Source organism: Hyperolius riggenbachi, chromosome 1 (assembly GCF_040937935.1).
Source record: "Hyperolius riggenbachi isolate aHypRig1 chromosome 1, aHypRig1.pri, whole genome shotgun sequence".
NCBI classification, from domain to species: domain Eukaryota; kingdom Metazoa; phylum Chordata; class Amphibia; order Anura; family Hyperoliidae; genus Hyperolius; species Hyperolius riggenbachi.
The window spans coordinates 354,009,410-354,025,474 of record NC_090646.1 but is presented as its reverse complement, the minus strand read 5'-3'; the positions used below and the strand labels follow the sequence as shown (position 1 = coordinate 354,025,474).

Genomic DNA, 16,065 nt, shown 5'->3' with positions numbered 1-16,065 from the left:
CAGATCAGGGTGCAGGCAGAGCGACCAGATCGCCCCCCTTTTTTCCCCACTAGGGGGATGATGTGCTGGGGGGGTCTGATCGCTCCTGCCTGCCGGGTGTTGCGGGGGGGGGGCACCTCAAAGCCCCCCTCCGCAGCGAAATCCACCCCCTCCCTCTCCTACCTGTCATCCCTGGTGAACCGGGCTGCACAGGACGCTATCCGTCCTGTGCAGCCAGTGACAGGCTGTCCCCTGTCACATGGCGGCGATCCCCGGCCTCTGATTGGCCGGGGATCGGCGATCTGCCTTACGGCACTGCTGTGCAGCAGCGCCGTACAATGTAAACAAAGCGGATTATTTCCGCTTGTGTTTACATTTAGCCTGCGAGCCGCCATCGGCGGCCCGTAGGCTATTCACGGAGCCCCCCGCCGTGAATTGACAGGAAGCAGCCGCTCGCGCGAGCGGCTGCTTCCTGATTAATCAGCCTGCAGCTGGCGACGCAATACTGCGTCGCTGGTCCTGCAGCTGCCACTTTGCCGATGCACGGTATAAGCGTGCGGTCGGCAAGTGGTTAAAGAGACTCTGAAGTCTCCAGAAAACGCAGTTTTTATTTTACAATGTTGTTAGGCATGAATGTCCCCTCTGAAACGCTGCATCTCTGCAGCTGAAGTCAAAGTTAATCTCCCTAAAATCCCCTGGGGAAGATTCTAGGATTCCTTCCGCATAGAGGCAGAGCTTTCAGCTGTAGCTCTCCTCTGTCAATCTGCGTGGATCTCCACCTCCTCCCCGCCCCTCTCAGTCTTCTTTCACTGAGGGGGCGGGGTGAGGCGGCGTTCAGCGTAGATTGATTGGTCTGGAGGCAGAGCTACTGCCCAAAGCTCTGCCTCCCCGGGCAGCAAAATCTACGACCAGAAAAGTCGTGGATTTTTGCCCTGTGGTTTTGGGGGGATTAATTGAGATTTCAGCCGCGGGGATGCGGCGTTTCACAGCCTAACAGATTCATGCCTAACAACAATGTAAAATAAAAACAGCAATTTCTGGAGGCTTCAGAGTCTCTCTAACTGACAATTACAAATAGTGAGAGAAAGTACACTGAAGCACTAAGGTAGTACAACTTTACAGTTGTCTTTCCAGCCTTTCTAGACAGGATCTCAAGACCTGAATTGCAATAGAGTTAGATAAAAGTGCAAAATGAAGCAAACTTCCTCATATTTATAATGGGTAATGTCTGAAATTTAGATTCTACTCTTTAAAGTGTACCTGAGGTGGCATGTGGCATGATGAGACATGTACACTGCTAAGCATACAAATAACTAGGTTGTGTTCCTTTTTTATTTTTTCTGCTTGAAAGAGTTAACATATATGTAGGCAAGTGTCAGCTTCTCTCCAGTCCAGACCCAGTTGGACCATAGTGTAACCCTCACTGATAATGAATTACAGCCATGAAACTCTTTTCTGGGAGAGAAGAGTGTCTGTGTGCATGGGATAGATAAAAAGTTAATATATTTTAGCTTTGGGACACTTGAAAGTCTGTGTCATTGAGCAGAAACACTAAAACGTTAAATCAACTTTTTATGTTTTTAAACATAAAATAAGATTGTGAGATAGCTTAACCACTTGCCGACCGCACACTCATACCGTGCGGCGGCAAAGTGGTAGCTGGAGGACCAGCGATGCCAGGTGCCTCCCAAATTAATCAGGAAAAGCTGCTTGCGCGAGCAGCCGTTTACTGTTTGATCACAGAGCGGGTCTCCGTGAATAGCCTGCGCTGATCGCGGCTCGCAGACTAATTGTAAACGCAGGAGACATTTGTCTCCTTTGTTTACATTGAACGGTGCTGCGCAGCAGCAGCGCCATAAGGCATATCGGCGATCCCCGGCCAATCAGCGGCCGGGGATCGCCGCCATGTGACAGAGGACATCCTGTCACAGGCTGCACAGGACGGATAGCATCCTGTGCAGCCCCGATCACCAGGGGGGACAGGTAGGAGAGGGAGGGGGGGAATTTCGCTGCGGAGGGGGGCTTTGAGGTGCCCCCCCCCGCAAACCTCAGGCAGGCAGGAGCGATCAGACCCCCCCTGCACATCATCCCCATAGGGGGAAAAAAGGGGGGTGATCTGATCGCTCTGCATGCACCCTGCTCTGTGCTGTGGGCTGCAGAGCCCACCCAGCACAGATCACAAAAAACAGCGCTGGTCCTTAAGGGGGGGGGGGGTAAAGGCTGGGTCATCAAGTGGTTAAAACATAGTTTTTTAGGAGTAGGAGGATAGATGTAATTGTTTATCAAATAATTTTATTTTCATCTTGGGTCTACTTTAAAAAGTATGACCAGTCTAAAAGTACTAGGTGAGATATTTATTTAGTCACTCACCATATTTCTGCACTGAAAATGACTTGTTAAATACATGACTTTGCACTTCGGCAAATATCCACCACTCTCCGAACAGGGGCTGGTCAGATAGAGGAAAACTCATGTTGAGGATACCTGTCAAAGAGACATAAAAAACAGTGACTACATTGAAACATCTGACTTTCTAAAACTAGGATGCTTTTGTTACACACTAATGTTTATGACTGTGTAATCATCATTGGAGAAACTAGAAACATAACACACAGAAAGCATTCATGTTTTTATATTTTTGTGTAAATCTTATACACCAGTGCTAAAAGACAGCAGGGGACAGGTTGTTGAAGTGGAGCCTTGTGGGGTCGATTCTCACAGTTTCTCACACAATCTACTCCCCTCCAGATAGCTATAAAAGATGTGTGAGTAAAAGTGTTCTATTGTAACATAGAATGTATTTATTTATGTATTTTGTAGCTGCAGTACCAGCTACAAAATACATAAACATCTCTGGTGACATCACCAGATACCCACAGCATGTGATCCTAGATAGTGCTAATCATTATTACAGCAGTTTATAAAAAAAAAAAAAGATGAACAGCGATCGGCTCTGAGGAATCCCATGGTTAGTGTGCACAACACGTAAGCCTCGCTCTCTTAGGAGCTTCCTAATTGAGGCACTGCTTTCAAACTGGTGATATGCTACTGTATATAGAAAAAAAAAGATGGGCAAACTCACCACAGCAGATGGGACTCAAGTCTGTCCACTGGATTATTCTAGATCCTCTTGGGTCCTGGGATCAAGAAAACAGCATTAAAACCATTTAATGAAATACTAAAAAAACATATATAATACACATAAAGTAAACAGAATGTAATTGTGACACAAATACTAAAAGTATATTCAAATACAAACACATTATTACTATGCTAGGGACCTTAGCCCGTTTAAAAACGGGATCTAGTCATCGCCGCCACCTGCCAGCGCACATCCACAACACGCACCCATCCACCCGGCCGGCCCCCTGGAACGTCCTGCTCCAGTCCCAGGCTGTCCGTGCTGCGCTCAGGCGCAGTGGAAAAAACACATGGACACTGATGACTCTGGGACACCTGCAGGTTTATTATCTAGGATAGCATTGGCAGCATCAATTCATTCCCCTTACCATGCATGTATAAACAGACGTGCTCAGCAGCATAAAGGGTACAGAGACTGCCCTAGTTGTACAGCTGGTTGCCATCCTGATGAGTAGTAATAGTTTTGGGGGAAGGTAAGATTAGAGCTAAAGTCTCAGGAAGTGTAAGGATTGGTCTGCGTTAAAACCAGGATTATTAGATAGGGCTAGTTCACACGGGCGTCTACCCCGCGTTTACTGCCGGCGTTCGTGGCTCGGCATTTAAGTGAATGGGAGCGTTTGTAACGGGCTTTTACCGGCGTTTGCGCGAACATGGCAAACTGATCCCGACTTTCCCTGGCGTTCGAGGCGACTCTGGATGCTACATGTATCATCTGCGACTGACCAAACTAACAGGTCAACAAGGAGGCGGAGGAAGACGGTGTGGGAGTGACCTGTGTGGAGGGGGCAGGAGAGAGCCCCAGGTATAAATCTTTTATATTCGTTCTTCTCAGGGTCACTTTAAGCTATTATGTCAGTGAATCCAGCTTAATTCTTTAAAGGGAATCTGAAGTGAAAATAAACTTATGATATCATGATTTGTATGTGTAGTACAGCTTAGAAATGGAACATTAGTAGCACAGATATGAGTCTCATATTGTTTCCAGTACAGGAAGAGTTAAAGCTGACCCAAACCAAACTTTTTTTTAATTCAAAATATTTAGTTGCACCACTCTGACACATACAAAGATAAATAAACACTCCTTTAAGCAAATGAGTATTTCAGTGCATGCTTTTCATCCTTCTCTTTTAATAACTAGAGTTATACAGGTGGCAGCCATTACTTCTGAGCTTAGTAAGAGGTTTTAGATCATGGGTGTGTTTGTCATCAGCTACCCTCCTCACAGGGGCGTCGTCTATGTGAAATCTTACACAAGCTGAGATCACCTGCCCTGTGACATCATCAGTAGCAGACTGTGTTTTGTTTTTTATCCCCTCCACCAGTTTTCCGGAAAAATCCCGGCAATATGAAAGGAAGGGAGGGTTTCCTCCAATAAATGTAAAATATTTTATATTTGTCATCATGCAGCTGAAAAAGGCTGCCATTTATCATTATAATTTAGAAAATAGATTTTATTTCTGAAATCTTTTATTTTTAATTTGGGTCCACTTTAAGAAACTTCAGTTGTTATTTATGCAAAAGAGCTTCTCTGAGCTCTCCGACTAATTTAGTCAGAGAGCAAATCTCTTTTCTAAAGCACTTATCTCTCCTGTCTCTGTTTCTTGCAAGGTTTTTCTGCCAGGATGTTCAAAGGGTCATTAGCTCTGCTCTGTTTCATCATACAGAGTTTAACTTGTAAACTGCAAATATTAGAGAATGATACAATGTTATGGAAAACAGCTATATAACTGAAAATAAAAACATGAGACTCTTTTCTTTTGCTACTAATGTTCTATTAATTATCCGTACTACACTTACAGTTCATTATATCATAAGTTGTTGTTTTTTTTCCGCTTCAGTGTCACTATTACTAACTATTTACCTCTCATTTACAAATGTTTATTTGTACTAACAACCTCACATTTTGCATGTAGAATCTGTTGTATGGAAAACCTATATGTCTTTGCACCTGATGAACGCTAGTCCTATAAGAAATTATTGTTAATAAAAATAAGAAAAGTATCTCATACAGTAGTAATGCATGCAATAAACATCAGACATAAGGACATTATGATTTTCGATTTTCGGTGAATGAATAACTTTGAGGGCCCTTTTCCACTATCGCAAATTCCCGCATTTCCGGCATGCGAATTCGCATAGGCAATACAAGTGGATGGGGCTGTTTCCACTTGTCAGGATTTCTTTGCGGTTTTGTGTGCAGGAAAAATCTGCACGGCAGAGCCCTCAGAACTCGCACACTGCAAGGCGATTCGCATACAATGTATTTAATAGGAAATTCACATGAGGTTTCGGTATGCGAATCTTCATGCGAATTCGAATACGATTACGCATAAAACCAATGTAAAAGCACATAGGCACTGACAAGGGTAAATTCGCATACATACAAACCTATGCAAAATCGTACGTGAATTTGCATGAAAATTCGCATACAAACGCATGCGAATTCGCATCCACATGAAAATTTGTTAACACGGTTTCCGCGACGAATCCGCACCGCACAAGTGGAAACGGGCCCTGAGGTAAGTAGAAATAGATAATAGAAAAACAAGAACACACATCTTACCATGACATATGCTTCAACCTGTAACGATAATTGGAAATAATCTTAACTTTAAAATACTGTAACACTATCAGTTCGACACATTTTATTTTTTACATGGCAATAATTATCATATTGTAATAAATTCTGATTTAGATATATCCAGTGATTAACACACAGATGGGTTATGGCACGAACAGACAGAGCTCTTCCTTAACTTAATTTAAAATATGTATGTAAAAATATGGTCTTGGGTCCCTTTCACACTAATTGCGATTGGCATTGCTAACGTACTGCAAACTGATCACAATTTTTTTTTTTAACACAGCATAAGTTGTGCCACAATGAATGCGCAATCATGTGAGTTTCACTATGCGCTATTGCAAATTCAATCTTAAAAAAAAAACATGGCAAGCATTTTAAAATGAGATATCGGAAGAAAATTGCATTGCGTTTTGCTCCCATTGATTTAAACCAAATGCAAACATAGGTGAAAGGACAACTGAAGTGAGAGGAACATGGAGGCTGCCATATTTGTTTCCTTTTAAACAATACCGGTTGCCTGGCAGCCCTGCTGGTCTATTTGGCTGCGGTGGTGTCTGAGTAACACCAGTAACAAGCATGCAGCTAATCTTATCAGATCTGACATTAATGTCAGAAACACCTCATATGCTGCATGCTTGTTCAGAGGCTATGGCTAAAAGTATTAGAGGCAGAGGATTAGCAGGACAGCCAGGCAACAGGTATTTCTTAAAAGGAAACAAATATGGCAGCCTCTATATCCCTCTCGCTTCAGTTGTCCTTAAAATGCTGCACTACTTTTGCATTTGGGTTAAAATCAAACTGCAGCAGTGTGAAAAGACAATCGGCAAATTGGGTGAAATCTGGAAATTGTATCGGAACACTGTTGGTGTGAAAGGGCCCATAAAGGGAACCTAAACTGAGAGGGATATGGATGTTTCCTTTTAAACAATACCACTTGCCTGGCAGTCCTGCTGATCTCTTTGGCTGCAGTAGTGGCTGAATCACATTCCTGAAACAAGCATGCAGCTAATCCAGTCTGACTTCAGTCAGAGCACCTGATCTGCATGCTTGTTGAGGGGCTGTGGCTAAAATTATTAGAGACACAGCATCAGCAGGCAAGGCAACTGGTATTATTTTGAAAGGAAAAATCCATATCCTTCTCAGTTTAGGTTCACTTTAAGCTGAATACTCACCTCATGACGCAGGAAGATGGATCCCAGCAACATTCCACGATGATGAGCGTTTCCCAATCCATCTTACAGCAGACGGGTATACACAACGTCACGTAACCGAACACAACGGGCAGGAACAAGAGTTTGAGCGATCCTAGTACATTGCATCTGGGTCGTTAAATAGCCCATCCGCCGTGACATTTGTTGTTGCCGTGCGTCACCAAGCGCTGTTGGCATAATCACGCATCTGTACCCACGTTGCAATATTACTCAAAAAAATTGTTGGGAAAATTGTTGGGAAAATCGCTAGTAGGTACAGGCCTTTACAGTCGAAGTAGAATCCCTCCCTAATGTCAATTGTTAATAGGCCATTCAGGAGCGTAATTAGAAATCACAGGGCCCCCCTACAAAAAAAAAATCACTGCCGCCCTACCGCTCAGGGCTGTTTTGGGGGGCAGGAGAGAAAAGCGTGGCCTTACATCGGCGGGAAGGGGGGACAGTCCCCCTCCCCTCACCTCAGGCTCTCCTCTCAGCGAGCTCTCCTCCTGTAACTATCAGTGGCAGTGGGCTGCGGCAGGAACACATAACACAGGAACACATCCACCGCGGAGGTCCATCTCTAAGTGCTTCACTTAAGTGCGTCAGACACTTAGAGATCGGAACCTCCGGCACGTGGAACGCATGGAGGTATGTGTTCCTGCCGCTGCCCCCTGCCACTGATAATTGCAGGAGGGGAGCGCGCTGAGGGGAGAGCCCCGAGGTGACAGTCCCCCCTCCCCGCCGATATGCGGTCACACTTTCCCCTCATGTTGCAACCCCTCCTGCCCCCCAAAACAGCCCTGAGTGGGCCCCCCGCGGATGCAGAGTCTGCAGCCCCTATTGTTACGCCCCTAAAGCCATTTTAGCACATCTTATCTGAGAAAAAAGTTTCCAGCACTCAACAGGTGAACAAGTACTAAAATGGGGTAAAGAATTACGATAAAACTTATTTTGAGTATTTTCCTTGCTTGCTGAGGGCTTACAAGGTATTTTACTAATAAAGTGTGAAAACATGTCCTGGCTCTTATTCAATTCACTTTTTCTCCTAAGTTTTCTACTAGGAGATAATTTTTCATCTTCAGTTTCAAGTAAATTTTTAGCACTCTGCAAACAAAATAAACTACTAAGGAGTAGGTGCAAAAGGACTGTCAAAATTCGTTTTTTCCTTCTTGCTGGTGGCTTAAAAGGCATTTTATTGATAAGGCGTGAAAATATCACCTTGGAGAAAACGTAGTAGAAAAGTGTATTGTATATGGCCCCCCCATGAGAAGATGTAGGAGACAAGTTAATTGAATAGGAACCTTAGAGTTCAATGCATGCCAAAAAAAAGTGGCAAAGATTGGTGTGTTTGAAAGGGTGGTACAAGATTAACATTCTAGTTAGCATTACTCATGAAGCTCATCTCAGGTAGCTGGTATTTGGATTTCTTTCCTGAATCCTGGGAAATCTATATGTAGGCTTAGCGTAGGCAGTAAAAATGTCACAACTTGTACTGGTGGAATGGGCTTTAAAGAAGGCCCATCCAGTTAGATAAACATTTTTGAATTGGTTGTCAAGTTTGCTGGGCAGTCCACTGATCTCAGAACAGTATATTAAATTTATAATCTAATAAATATTTTTTGTTTACATTGGAATTCCAGGTTTGTTTGTTCTTTTTTTTATATTAAAGCTTCCTAAGAAGCAAAGGTACGCAAATATATTACTTTAAGCCACAACCTTATGCTCATTGGTGCCCAGAGTGAGACCCTCAGTGAAATAAGGCATGGGAATTGGCCTGAGGAAGCTGTTTTTACCGTGAAACGATTTGTCCAGCTAAGTGCATAATAAAGATAAGAAAAAAACATTTGATTACTACCTGGCTTGAAGTCTACTCATTGAAGGTAGGATCTAAACCTCATATTTTCTTGGGCACCTGATAGCCAGTCTAATCAGTCCTTTACACTACACATACAACAACTTTTTATTCTATTTTATTCTTTGGGTGCCTTCTACCAGTTTCCACTGTAAGCACTGACCAGTGACCTCATCAGGGAATCTAATGGTCCAAGCCACAGGGCCCACCCACAAGCAACAGAAGAGGAACAAAGGGAAATGAAGGAGCAGTCTGAAAAGTGTGATATTAGATAAAAGAATTATTAGAATGTGACAGGGGGCTTTAATGAACCTCTTGATTATTCTGGAATTCGACTATTCTTGAAAAAACAAACATTACATAGAGCATTACTGGGAGGGAGGAGGCGCCCCAGGATGTGATGTGTGGAATACTGTAGATAATGTAAGCTGGATAAAACATACATAAATAGGCTTACCTCTAAAAGAAGGGGTAGCCCAAATAAAGTAATACAATTTTTAATAGAAACTTGAATGATAATGCGTTTTGCGGATCGCAGTCCGCTTCCTCAGATCAAATAACAAAAGTGTCTCAATACTAGCGATTTGCAAGCAGGATAGATAAACACTAGATGACTAAGCTTAAGCACAGAATGTGATTAAATAATAGGAGATGAAGCAGGTGATTTCAGCACATGGCGCTTACTAGCAGCAATGTAACCAGGCGCCCCATAGCAGCAATGTAATGCTATGCGGGGCACGTAAGGGTAATTCGGGGCTTTGGCGGTTGCCGGACCCCGAATTACATCTCCCTCCAAGTTGTGGCAATTCGGGGGGAATAGTATTTCACGACAATGGGGATTGTTGCGGCATCGGAGAGAGCTGCCAATGCCCAACTCACTGGTTACGCGCATAGCAGGGACTGCTTCAGCTGTATCTATTTTAGCCTTAATAATGCACTACTGCTTATTGTTTAAAAATCTTACCTTTTCACTGGCTGGCTGTAGATCTGGTGTCACCATGTACATATTGATCAGAACTAAAAGTAGAACAGAGAAAGATGTAAGTATTGGGATTTTATTTAACTACTTTAGGACCGCACTAATTAAAATCTACGCCCCGTTTTGATGGCTACCTGGCTGCCAGGGCGTAGATTTCGATATATGCCGACGCCACGCATTCTCCCCGCTTTTTTCGCTCCCAACGATCTCGACGCTGTCTCCCTGCCACAGCTCACTCGCTCTGCCGTCTCTATAATGGCAGAGCCCTGTGAGCTTGTAAGCAGCTCCCATTAGCTTACATTGATAGGCAGGGTCAGGAGCCAATTAAAGCGTCTCCAGACCGACTCACAGGAACTCTACTGTCATAGAGACGGCAGAGTTAGTGGCTGAGGTTTCCGGCGTGCGATGTGGATGGCAATTGCGATGGGTATGTGCAGCGATTCGTCGGTATTCATCGTTACGCCATTTCTTGTACCAGCAGTCTCTGGTCCTCTAGGGGGCAGAGACCCCTTGTACTTAAGTGGTTAAATGCTATTCTATTCAGGAATTTATGTTTGTAATGGCAAAATACAATAAACATAGCACTTGTGAATTTATTGCCTTAAAGTAGAACAGCAGCCAAAAATATTATTTATATATAATAATCAAATGTGACCCTTTGAGCAATTGCTATGTCCTGGGCCCCAGACTGTGAAGACTGTGGCTTTAAAGGGATACAAGCCGCTTGTCCTGGGCTCTAATAGCTGTAGGAGCTGCCATTTATCTTCCCCTTCCTTCTTCCCTTATTTATGTAGGGGAAGGTGTGAAGGTAATGTAGTATGACTTCTCTAAACTGTTTAAAGTACAGTGTAATATGAACACAAACACATGTCAACACAATCTCACTTTGTTGCACTACACCATGTTCACAATGGTTGGTGAAGTCATTTTATTTAGATGCATTTTCACCATTCTTCTGCTTACCTTTCTGCTTTGGTTTATACACTGGTTTATCAGTCTGAATAAACAGAGATATTCCCCTGCTATCCACTGTGACAGTGGTAGAATTGTGGAAAATGAGTCCTCCATCATTCAGGTGACGATTACCCCAAACTTTTAGGTGAGCTTGACCTCTCAGTCCTGATGGAACCTGTAAAACCAAGGATTGATATTTATGGCTTTCAGAATATGGCAGGTTACATGGTAGGATCTGAGCTGGTTTGTGCAGATTCTGATCACAGGCCTTTTGATACATGGCTCTAAAAACAACCTGCTGTTGCATTACTTACTGGAGCAGCTTGATCACAGGAACTTCATTAAACTTTGTTATTTGAGGGGAGAACTGACTCAGGGGACAGGGAGGCATTTTTTAGGTGCACTCCTTCACCCTTATCACCCTTCTCCAAAAACCACTTGGTTAAGTTTGTCCTTAAAGCCAAACAGCCCCAGTCCTCCCTGTTTGAGTTCCCTGATATCTAAATATTTAAAGGTTAGACAAGTCCATTTACATAACTGTGAAAGGTGTACTCATTTTTGAGAGATAGTGTATGTACCCATTACATTATTACTATATTCTTGGCAGTACTCTCAGTTTTTAACAGTCTTACTTCACAGTACTATCTCCACTATTTAGCCAAAAGTTGTGGCAGTTATTTAATGACTCACTGGTGGAGACCAGTTGTAAATCAACAGTGTCCTTGTTAGACCATTTTATTACATCTGTGTGAATTTAGAGCTTCCAGAGCATAGGAATTACTGTGTGTAACTCCAGCTAAAATCTTTTTATTTCAGTTCTTAACAGCACATGAAAGGTTAAGAGCTTCCATTAGATTTATTATTGCAGGCTGTGCCTTATTTAGTAGATTTCCCTTGTGTTCTTGTTTTTTTGATTTTGTAAGTAAAGGACGTCTTTTCAAGGGAAACAGACAGTAATACAGATCTAATACAGTCATATGGTGGGCATACTCGATTCGTTTCTGCCGCTCTATTGATTTTGCTGTTTGATTCTCCGTTCAATTCTCTTATCTTCTGCTCATTTTTCTTATCTTTTTCCATTCACTTCTATCAGGAATCGAGTGGCAAAACGATTGAATGGGAGAACGGACATGTCGGAAATGATCTAACCATCTAATCACCTCAAAAACGAACCATGTATTACCAGCATTAAAGGACAACTGAGGTGACATGATGATATAAACATGTGTATGTACAGTGCCAAGCACACAAATAACTATGCTGTGTTCATTTTATTCTTTCTCTGCCTGAAAAAGTTAAACATCAGGTATGCAAGTGACAGTTTCTGTCCGGGTCGGGACTGGGTCAGACTATAGTATAACCCTCACACTTTCCTGTCATTAAATGGCTCCTGAGAGCAGGAAAGAGATAAAAAGAGTCAATAATTCAAAGTTTTGAGCTCTGGCATACTGCAATGAAGGTGTTATTGAGCAGAGACAATGAAACAGTGAGAACTTAAAAACTAGATTTAAATATAAAATAAAACTTTGGGATATCAAAAAAGGTTATTTTTAGGAGAATGAGGATAGATACAATTGTTTTTCTCATCAGGTTATTTACACCTCGGATGCCCTTTAAAGCATTCTCACAGCACCATAAAAAGTGTATCACCAAAGGAGAGACACACAGTTTTTGTTCTTGGTGACTCAGCAGTTCTTGTTTTTGGTGACCCTGTCCACATTTGACCCTGACCCTGTCCACCCTGAAAAATGTCCTCAACCAAAACTCACATGGGACATTAAACATGACATAGCTTTTAACCTTTCTCCATTCTATACAAACTGACATATGACGTTTGGGAGGATGCTTGGGTTTCAACACTATGCAAGCTACACAAGCATTCATGTTTGGTTTCAGGTCTTTGAAATAACAATATCACATACAACAAAATTCATGGTAAGATTTGTTATTCGGTTTAATCAGAGCCAGATCATCTACAAGGCAACTAAAGGCTCATACCCACATTGTGATTTTGTACGACCGGCGAGTTTTTGAGCGACGAACATTTTTTTGCAATCTTTTGACTCGGGTATAAGTGCGTGATTAGAGATGTGCAGCAATAACAACTGTCACAGCAGATCGGATCTTTAAGGTCCTTGACGACTCTCGCGCAAAGTGCTGCGATCATTTGAACTCTCGTTCGCGCCCATCGTGTGCCATAGTATGACGATGCTTGTTTCCGCAGGTGGGAAGATGGATCGGGGAACTCTCGTCTGGTGTGTCATCCATCTTCTTGCGCCTTCAGGTGAGTATTCAGCTTTAGGCCTAATTGACGCCATCCCCCTTCAAATAAAGCCCCCCTTCCTACCAAAAAAAGCCAGGGAGCCACTAAGGATGGGCCAAAAGTTGTTACTTGCCTACAGCCCCTTAAGCTGTCTCTGAGTATAATGAGGACCCTGGTCTAGTGTTGGCATACTAGGCTCTTCGTATTAGAAAATCACTGTTATCGTACCCATACATGGTACAATAAAAACGTTCAATTTTCCCATTTATTTAACAAAAACGATCCAATCGAATGAAAGACAAAAATAATCTTTTATTTCGATTAAGAAAAACAAACAATTATCCAGTTTTTTCAATTAAAATCCGATCACACATGTTGGAAAAAATCTTTATATCCGATCTAATGGAATAATCAAACAAAATTATCTAATCGAAAAAAATGAAAAACTTGTACCATGTATGGGCACCTTTAGTAGTAACTGTTCTAATATATTTAAAAAAAAATACACCCACAATGTAGGAGACAGTTCTCTCTATGGATAAACACAACTTTCACACTGAGCAGTAAATGGGTTAATGACATTTTCAGGAACTGTAGAAATCTTTAATCATGTAGCAGACTACCCTTCATAAATGACTAATAAGTGTTACAGGCGTACCCCTGCTTACACAGATTCCCTCACGGCCCCCATCCTGCCACCTACACACATTTGTGTCACATGTTACAGTTGTGCCTCTCCCTGTGTTCCACGCCTTGCCACTTGGGAGTACTTCAGCCACAAAAAGCTGACAAATGGAAAATCTGATATACTGTTTAATTCATGGATTTATTTTGCATTGCTATCACTGTGTTTCATGACTTTCCATTGTAAAATATTTGACACATATGGGTAATATAATACATGTAAATACACATAAAACCCACACACGCCTATTCTCTGCATGTGTATCTAGTGATTCTAGTTGATTAGATAAAATAACTTTTAAATATGTCTGAATAAAACTGTCTTGGGACACCTAAGGGCTGCTTCACACTGGAGGTAATTGTGATGTGCAATCACCAAAACGCTAGTGCAATATATGCAATATGTAATGTACAATACCTTACAAAGACATCAAGCAGAGTTTTGACAGAGCTCCCAACTGACCCTCTTTTGGAGGGACAGTCCCTCTTGTGGAACCCAGTCCCTCTTTCTTTCTCATTTGTCCCTTTTTCAGGACTGATGTGAAGATCTATATAAATATAAAATTGACTCTAAACTTTATCATCTTTTAAGTTGATATATTTCTTATTTTCAAATGTTTATATGAAGAAAAAGTAGTGATAATAAAAAGAACCAATGAGGTTTGAATGATTACATTATTTCTTTTGTGCAATAATTATTTATGGTATGTCTGACTAGGGGTGTAGTGGAGGAGTGGCTAGGGGGTGGCAGCGGTGTATCTAAAAGGTGCCTCACTTTGTTATTTTAAAATGTTGGTAGGTACGGTTTTGCTGTACACTCTTCAGACAGCTGATGATCCAATACAATGCAGAAGACAGGGATATAGCCTCAGAGTGAGCTGGAAGAAGACTCGCCGTTATATTAAACATGCCATTCTTATGCTTGTCAGTCATTTACTTGGTTTACAATAGTGACAGATGCACTTTAAAGAGGAACTTAACATAATATACTGTCATTAAGTTACATTAGTTATGTTAATTAAAATAGATAGGTAATTTCATCTCTTATCCACCCTGTTTTAAAAGAACAGGCAAATGTTTGTGATTTCAAGGGAGGCAGCCATCTTTTTGGTTGAAAGGAGGTGAAAGGGAGCATGAGACACAGTTCCACCTGTCCTGTACCCTGAATACCCCTCCAGCTGTGCACCCTAGGCTTCAAATCTCAAATTAAAAATAAAAAAAAAACAAATTTGCGCCAAAACAGCAGAAGGAGAACAACATCAGAAATCCCATCATGCTTTGTACAGCATCAGGGAAAAATGTTCAGGTAGATTTCTTCTGTGCAGCTACACATGAGGTTTTGGGTAAGAAAAACAAAGTTTAAGGATCCCTGCTGCCAGTTGCAGCTGAGCTGCAGCCGAGCAGTTTTGATTTCTCTACCTGCATTTGGTTGCTTGGTTTTGTTTACAATTGTCATGAGAGTCTTTGGTATTTGCAATCACACTGCAGTTCAGAATAGCCCAGGATGTTGTCATGAATCCACCTATGGCTTACTGCAGTCAAACTGCAATCAGACAGCTGTGGATTTCTTACATACATGTGGTTGCATAATCTGGCATGCATTTGTAATGAGAATCCCTTCCATTCACACACAGCTTACAGCCTTCAATCAGTGTAGCACAGGATTGCATGATTACCATTCAGCTGTGTGGGAATTTGCATGTCTGTTCCCATTGGCTGATGTCCATATAAAAGCCTGTCTCTCATTCCAGACCTCGCCCAACATAGCGTACAGCTTACCTGAGTTGTTGCTGGGCCCATGCTGTGATAGTTGTATTTTGTAATGCTTTGCTTTGCATTACCTTGCCTGTCTGGATGTTCACTGCACTTACAGGGGTCAGTGAAGTCTTACCATCCTGTTAGTGGGAGACTTCCTTTACCACAATGGTAACTAGTGGTTTCTGCTAGTCCTGTTCCTGTGGACGTGACTATGGCAGCAGTTGCTATTAGTTACGCTCCTACCTGTTTGTCTTTTCTGTATCAGTGTGGATGTTTGCTATTGCTAGGCAAACAATCCTTCTGTCTGTCTGTTCCTTACTAAGTCAGAAGCTCAGGACTGCAGAAGCTCAGGCCTGCAGCAACCAGTGTGTCTCATTCGCTAACAACCAATCTGTCTGTCTGTCCATTGTCTGTCTTGTTACGCAGTCAGAGGCTCGGGGCGGCGGTCGTCCTGAGCAACCATTGTGTCTTGTTTATTTGTGGCAGTTATCGGAAGCCCAGAGCTGCGGTTGCTCTGGGCAATCTTGCTCCCTTGTCCATAACTCCTGTGGTGATCTGGCCTCTTCCATCACCCAGCTACATAGTCTTGTTTGTTCTGGTGGTGCTCTGGCTTTCTCTGCCTCAGCTGCTACACCTTGCACCTCCAAGCCCTGGGTGTAACCAAAGTCGGGCAGGTGTTAT

At 42.4% G+C, this 16,065-nt stretch overlaps 1 protein-coding gene across 1 annotated transcript in view; it reads right to left on the bottom strand.

Annotated features, from left to right (window-relative positions):
• CPAMD8 (C3 and PZP like alpha-2-macroglobulin domain containing 8) overlaps positions 1-16,065 on the bottom strand; it is a 174,155-nt gene that overhangs the window by 130,503 nt on the left and 27,587 nt on the right. Inside the window, exons 4-8 of the mRNA XM_068234159.1 lie at positions 10,689-10,854; positions 9,711-9,763; positions 5,684-5,701; positions 3,062-3,116; positions 2,350-2,463 (exon numbers count right to left, since the gene is read on the bottom strand). Of these exons, the coding sequence (XP_068090260.1) occupies positions 2,350-2,463; positions 3,062-3,116; positions 5,684-5,701; positions 9,711-9,763; positions 10,689-10,854 (406 nt within the window). The remainder of the gene's footprint in view (positions 1-2,349; positions 2,464-3,061; positions 3,117-5,683; positions 5,702-9,710; positions 9,764-10,688; positions 10,855-16,065) is intronic.